General features: G+C 43.3%; 1 protein-coding gene and 2 pseudogenes across 3 annotated transcripts in view; 2 read left to right on the top strand and 1 right to left on the bottom strand.

Moving 5' to 3' along the window:
- The window catches only part of LOC110288935 (dehydrogenase/reductase SDR family member 7-like), a 21,271-nt gene that overhangs the window by 11,877 nt on the left and 2,004 nt on the right, over positions 1 to 7,390 (bottom strand). For all 3 annotated transcript variants that reach the window (XM_021155167.2, XM_021155169.2, XM_021155168.2), the window contains exon 3: positions 1,433 to 1,539. In XM_021155167.2, coding sequence (XP_021010826.1) covers positions 1,433 to 1,539 — 107 coding nt within the window. The remainder of the gene's footprint in view (positions 1 to 1,432; positions 1,540 to 7,390) is intronic.
- Positions 362 to 728, top strand: LOC110288936 (annotated as a pseudogene).
- On the top strand, positions 1,642 to 2,678 carry LOC110288934 (annotated as a pseudogene).

Raw genomic sequence — 7,390 nt, 5'->3', positions numbered from 1 at the left:
GAGAGGCCCATTGGACTTGCAAACTTTATATGCCCCAATATAGGGGAATGCCAGGGCCAAAAGAATGGGAATGGGTGGGTAGGGAAGTGGGGGGTGCTATGGGGGACTTTTGGGATAGCATTGGAAATGTAACTGAGGAAAATATGTAATAAAAATATTAAAAATTAAAAAAAAAGAAATAGAAGTGATAGACCTGATCCACTACTGCATCCCATGTGAATCACTTTGAATGAGTCGCCACAGATAAGAATCTCTTTGGCGGCATTCAGCCTTTAAAGATCTTCAAGACCCAAGGTTTCGGTATTATCTTCGAGGCCGCTTCCCCTGGAGTAGGCTTTTTTGGCTTGTGACCCTTCAGCAGATGTCCGCCACTTCCAGCATGAGAGTCTTCCAGCCTGTGGTGCAGGTAGCCCTTCTGGGCGTGGAGCAAGTTCATTTCCTGATGTGCTTCTCCTGCTCCGATCAGTTTTATGCCAGGACACAGACAATTACTGTACCACGCTATTTGCTGCTGCCGGCTTTGGGAATATCAACCTTGGCTATACCCTGAACAAGAGCTGCTCTCCGACCTGCCCCACGAGAACATCAATATCAGTCTCAGTGTGGCACCCGTGAATAGCTACTGCTGCCAAAGCCCCTTCTGCAATTTCGGACTCCGTGCCAGTATCTCACTACTGGGCCTTGGACTCCTGCTTAGCTTGCTGGCTCTGCTACAGCTGAGCCCCTGACCATCCCCCCTGTGTTCTCCATATCCCCCCAGCTCAGGAAAAGCCCAGCTCCCCTTAGGTCCCAGAGGACCCTAGGAACCTTCAGCTCCTCCTGGGTGTGTCTAGTTCCCCCTCCACACTCTCTCAACGTCAGGGCTAAGTAGCAAATTCACCCATACCTGCTCTGTTGAAGTGGTACTGGCTACCCTTGCTTCCAGAGCCAGTCCTATAACCTCCCTTGGGGAACCAGCGAAGGGATGAAGATTTCCTTGGAGTGTCAAGAGTACCAGAGTCAGCGCCGAATCTTGTGGACACACTGACAAGGATGTCTAACCCAAATGGATGTACATCTGTGTGCTCAGTGTATCTGTGTGTGAATGAAGTCACTTGTATTCTGGGGTGGGCAAAGAAGACCTGACAGAGTCTAGAGCAGAAGGCCTGTGTCGCCACCCAAACTCCTTCCCCTGGTATCACTATACCCACCTTGTACTCTGTTCAGGAGACTGCCCATGGAGAGCTGCCACCCCTCCAGATGAAGGCTCCCACCACCTGATGCAGTTGAGTCCCATCCTGCCCTCTCTGCCCACATTGGCTTCCTGCTGCTATTCTAGTGCCTCAAATAAGCTGTTCCCACCAAAAAAAAAAAAAGAGATCTCTTTGGCAATTTTAACCAAAGTGGGAAAAGTGATATAAGGCATATTCTATCAACAAAAATTGCTACTTACTCTCCCAAACTCCCGGAGAACAGCTTTGGTAGCAGTATCATGGGAACTTGTGTCAGCCAGGTCAAGAGGCAAAACCAATATGTCTTTTTCTTTCATGTTGCCATTCTCTGAATTAAGATACATCAGCACATTAGTGATAAAGTCACGCTACAAGCCAATCAAGCTCTTCCCTGCTCTTACTAAGTCTATCCCTGCATCTTTCAAAAGGCATGGAGAGACGTAGTGGGACTCATGAAAGAACTCTGGCAAAATCAAGATTATTCTACCGCAAACAAAACAGAACAAACCACAAAAACAAAAAATGCACAATAGAAACCCACAGCTCATTTATTAGTATAGCTACATTTGTCTTGAAATATGTTCATGAGGCTGGCAAGATGGCTCAGAGGGTAAGAGCACTGACTGCTCTTCCGAAGGTCCTGAGTTCAAATCCCAGAAACCAGATGGTGACTCACAACCACCTGTAATGAGATCTGACACCCACTTCTGGTGTGTCTGAAGACAGCTACAGTGTACTTATGTATAATAATAAATAAATCTCTGGGCCAGATAGAGCAGGGACTGAACAAACACAACCACATGAAGGCTCACAACCATCTGTACTGCTACAGTGTACTCACATACATAAAATAAATAAATAAATCTTTTTAAAAAAAAAAGGAAAAAGAAAAGAAAGCATTAGTTTAAAAAAAGAAAAAGCCTTTTCCCTTTCTGCCACCGCCAAGCCATCCAGACTGAGGAAGACCCGGAAAAATCCGGGGCCACGTGAGTCACGGCCAGGGCCGCATCGGTAAGCACTGCAAGCACCCAGGCGGCCACGGGAATGCTGGAGGCATGCATCACCACAGGCTGCTTGTGGACGTTGTACATCGTGGTGCGGAGCCTAGTGCGCACCACGATGTACAAGAAAGTTGGTATGCGGCATTACCACTTGAAAAGGAACCAGAGTTTCTGCCCAACAGTCAACCTGGATAAACTGTGGACGTTGGTCAGCGAGCAGACGCGGGTCAATGCAGCAAAAAACAAGACTGGAGCTGCTCCCATCATTGATGTTGTTCGATCAGGCTACTACAAAGTTCTGGGCAAGGGAAAGCTCCCTAAGCAACCTGTCATCGTGAAGGCTAAATTCTTCAGCAGAAGAGCTGAAGAGAAGATTAAGGGTGTTGGAGGTGCCTGTGTTCTGGTGGCTTAAAAGCCACACCGGAGGTTAATTAAATGCTAACGTTTTCCATGTGAAAAAAAAAAAGGAAGCTGGGTGAGGTGGCACACGCCTTTAATGGAGGCAGAGGCAGGCAGATTTCTGAGTCTAGGCCAGCCTGGTCTACAAAGTGAGTTCCAGGACAGCCAGGGCTACACAGAGAAACCCTGTCTCAAAAAAACAAAAAAACAAAACAAAACAAAAACAAAAACACACACAAAAAAAGGAAAAGAAATACCCCCCACAAAGTGTCATTGTTAGTCTTCATTTTAATTTGGTCTGGCAACTGAACCCGGGACTTCATACAAGCCAGTGTTAAATCCCCATCTCCACCCGGGCCTTAGATGTTCTTTCACAGAGTTCCAGAATCAGCGAGTTTCATTTAGATCAGGTAGAGTCCAGGGCCCTGCTGCCAGATTATATAGAAAGCAGACACTAAGAAGCAGATTTTATTATTTTGCAGAATTAGAGATTGAACACAGATTCTTACCTGTGCTAGGCAAGTGCTCTACCCTGAGCCTCTACCACCAAGCCTTTAATAAAGTGATTTATAAAGCACAGAGACCAGATTGCCTGAACAGATGCCAATCAGTGCTGTTTCCTCTTCCCCAGCCCCACCCCAGGCAGGAGACACATTGCGCATACATAGTCACTCCAAGGGAGTCTATGTGGCATGGGATCAGCCCCCTGCTCATATGCTGCAAAGCTTCAAGTGACCATCAGATGCTCCTGGTACAAAAAGAAGAAAAGCTCCCCCAAGAAGGAAAGCTGCTGGATATTTGCCACATGACTTGTCTGTGGTCAACAACAGACTACTCGGTAAGAAAGATAAGAGAGTCAAACTTCAGGACTCAGTTCCTTCCCTGTACCTAGCAGACTGATCTTTAGATGCCAGACGAAAGAGGTATCCCTATTCCTCCTTCCCCTCCTTGTGCAATTGCTTCTCTTTTTTTCCTCGATACTTTTAGCATTTTTGATATTTTCTTTTCCTATAAATAAGCATTTATGTTTCCCTTTGGATTCCTCTTCTTATAGTTACCTAATTCTGTTGCTTGTGTGTAGTCTTTATTGTACCATCCTATAAAATATTAGCAACAGAAAAGATAAAGGGAAAGAAAGAAAGAAAAAGAGAAAAAGAAATGATAAAGGCAGAAGCACGGGTGCGAAATTCAGCAAGGAAACTGAGTTGCTGACAAAAGCCAAACAACAACAACAACAACAAAATGAATGTCAATTTAGCAGTGCTCTCAATAGACTAGATCAAGTGGACGAAGAAACCGGAGGCATGAAAGGGAAGGTGGAGGTTGCTGGCTATTTGATCATACTGTGAACACTAAGATTCACTGGGAAAAAAAAAAAACCTCTTTCCAGTTGTGGCCACAGGTCAGCCCTAGCACACACCTTTAATCCAAGAACTTTCTGTTTGTTGTAAACAGGATTATTTAAGTCAACCATGGGTCAAGAGGCAGAGCAAGCAACCAGCTGACAGGGAGTGAACATAGAAAAGAAAAGAAAAAAAAAAAACATAAAGTGTAAGAGGGAGTTAGGAAAACGGATAGAGAGGCACACAGGGAGAGAAGGAAGGGACATTCAGAGTGAAGGGGTTTTTGGTATGGTGTAGAAAGGAGAGTTTTGTGTGTGAGGGGGTGTCAGCTGTGGAGGAAGGTAAGCGGCTTTCTCTGTCTCTCTGAGCTAGCAGGCTTTCACCCCAGCATCTGGCTCCTGAGTCTTCATCGGTAAAATAGAGCAACTGAGATTTGATTAAAAAAACAGTGGGCATGGGGGTCAATGCCACATTCAAACATCAAAAAAGAAAGAAGAGGGGAAAACCCTGAAGAAAGCGCTACCACAGTACCCAAAACATGATTAAGAACTCAATCCTAAGAATTTTTAGAGGATGATGTGTGCTGTAGTGGCCCATGTCTTTAATCCCAGCACTTGGGAGGCAGAGGCAGCTGAAGCTCTGAATTCAAGGCCACACTGACTAGTGTATAGATCAAGTTCCAGGATAGCCAAGGCTACATAGAGAAACCCTGCTTCAAAAAAAGCCGAAAACAAACAAAAAATTAAGTAAGTAAATAAGTACTTTGTGGGGGAAGACAGAAGACCTGAAATAAAAAAACAAACAAAAAAAAAAATCAATGATATTTGTGGGGGAAGACAGAAGACCTGAAATAAAAAAACAAAAAAAAAAAAAATCAATGATATAGAGAATCTAGAGAGAGACTCCAAATGTAGGGAAGAAATGGACGTGCAAGAACAAAAGTGCTTAGAACCCAAGAAGACATTAGCAGAGAGCCTTCTGTGACATCTTATAGTCAAGATACCAAAACTACACAATGAAGAAAAGCCTTGATAAGCCATGAGGGGCTTATAAACTACACGGAGAATGGTAAAATATAATCTTGATCAGTGAGAGCCACACAATAGACTTCTTGGGAGGAAAAATGTACAAAAGAGAACTAAAAAACAGCCATTTCCAGCAAACAATTAAGGCAAACAAAGGAAAAAGGAAAGAGCAGACAACGATTGGGATAACCAGAAAAATAAACAAAGTTTCATCAACTAACAAAGCTAGTCCGCTCAATAATGACCCTTAGTGTGTGTGCTCTCTTAAGTCTCCAGAAAGATACACATCTGCTTACTGGATTAAGAAACAAGATCCAACTTTTTAAGACACATGTGGCATGTGGGAAGCACGTGCGCGAACATACATACACACACACACACACACACACACACACGCCATCAGGGAAATAACGTAAATTAATATATCAAGTGAAATGTAACCAAGGTAAAACATTATTTATACGTGTAACCCATAAAAGAGTATTGAACCAAAATTAGAATAGGAGGAGGATGCACCGCAAGGCTAGAGCAAGCATAAGTGCACATGAGGTTAACACAGGGTGCCTAACTGTATATAACAGGACGTAAGAGGCAGATAAAATAATACTCAACTGTCAATCACTCAAACAAACAGAAAAAAATCAATAAAGAAATTGCAGTTAAACCTCACAATAAATCAAATAAAACTGTCAGGCTTCTGCAGAATATTCCACACACTAGCTACAGACTCTGTATGCTTATTAGGAGACCATCATACTATCTCTAAAGCAGGTAACATTTGAGATCATTAAAGTGATCTATGAAAAACCAAAGATCTTAAATTTTGTTTGTTGTAGTTTAATGTAACATAATGAAATAAAGCTAGAAATAACTAATAAGAGACATAAAGTAAAGGTGTGTGTGTGTGTGTGTGTGTGTGATGAAAGCAGATGTGAAAAGAATATAAGCTAATGGAAAAGTGGGAAAGGAAAGGGGGAACAGTGTGGGAAGACAGGGAATACATTCAACATACTGACTGTCGAATGAAACTCATACCATAAGTCAGATCATTACCAGCATGGGCCACTGGTACTGGGGTCTTTGATAGCAGTATCCAGAGACAGGAGTGTGGCTTCGTTGAGCAGTAACAGGAAAACAAATTCTCATTGCTGGAGAGTTAATCAACTCAAGCAAAACAAGTCAGTGATTAAAAGAAAAAGAAGTCATCCAAAAATATATTCTGGGGGGAAACTCAGAATCAACTCAACTAAACAATGATTTTTTTTTTTTAACCCCAGCCAGCTTTCTAATTGAACATGATTATGTTAAAACTCAAAAACGGCAAAATAGCATGGTTGCCCCTTCCGTGAGTATTTCAATAATCAAATTTGTATGTTATGGCTAAGAGTCAATGTATTCTTCCTCTCAGGCAACTTATAAGTCATTTGATCACTACCCAACCTTTGTTCCACCAACCCTGACAGAATGGGCAAGAATCTGTGAAAAAATAAATAAATAAATAAAAATGAGAGTAGAAAGGTAGCTGAAACCAGAGACCTGGGAGGTAAGAGACTCTCAGGACTCAAGGGGGTGCTGGTCGGGGGGGGGGGGGACCTTAGATGAAATGCCAGACAGTAGGGACAGGGAACTTATAGAGCCCAACTCCAGCATGAAGACAGGGCATCAAGTGAGGGATGAGGTTGCCATCCCACAGTCACATCTCTGACCCATAATTGTTCCTGTCTAAAAGAATTACAGAATGGAAATGGAGAAGAACCTGAGGAAAAGAAGGTCCAGCGATGGGCCCAAAGTGGGATCCAGCTCAAGGGGAGGCCCCAAGGCCTGATACAACAACTGAGGCTATGGAATATTCACAAAAAGGGACCTATCATGACAGCCCTATAAAAGGCCCAACAAGCAACTGAAAGAGTCAGTAGCAATGGACAGAAGCAGCTGACCCCTGTTGTTGAATTAGGGAAAGCTGAAAGAAGCTGAAGAGAAGAACAATCCTGTAGGAGGACCAGCAGTCTCAATTAATCTGGACCCCTGAGATCTCTCAAACACTGGACGACCAAACAGACAGCATACACCAACTAATATGAGGCCCCCAACACATACAGTAGAGAACCTCAGGTTCTGTGTTCATTCAGAGATGATGCTCTTACCCTCAAGAGACTGGAGGCTCCAGGGAGTTTAGAGGTCAGGTGGGGAGGGGAGTGAGGATATCTATGTGGCAACAGAAGGTGGAGAGGAGGTGCGGGATGTGGAACAGTTGAAGGGTAGATGAGGGGCGGGGAATAAAATATGGAGTGTAAAAATAAATTTTAAAAATAAATAAAATTGAGAAAGAAAGAAAGAAAGAAAGAAAGAAAGAAAGAAAAAAGAAAGGAAGGAAGGAAGGAAGGAAGGAAGGAAGGAAGGAAGGAAGGAAA

The sequence above is a fragment of the Mus caroli genome, unplaced genomic scaffold (assembly GCF_900094665.2).
Source record: "Mus caroli unplaced genomic scaffold, CAROLI_EIJ_v1.1 scaffold_16565_1, whole genome shotgun sequence".
NCBI lineage: Eukaryota > Metazoa > Chordata > Mammalia > Rodentia > Muridae > Mus > Mus caroli.
The sequence above is the reverse complement of the archived record's forward strand: the minus strand, read 5'-3'. Positions and strand labels throughout refer to the sequence as shown.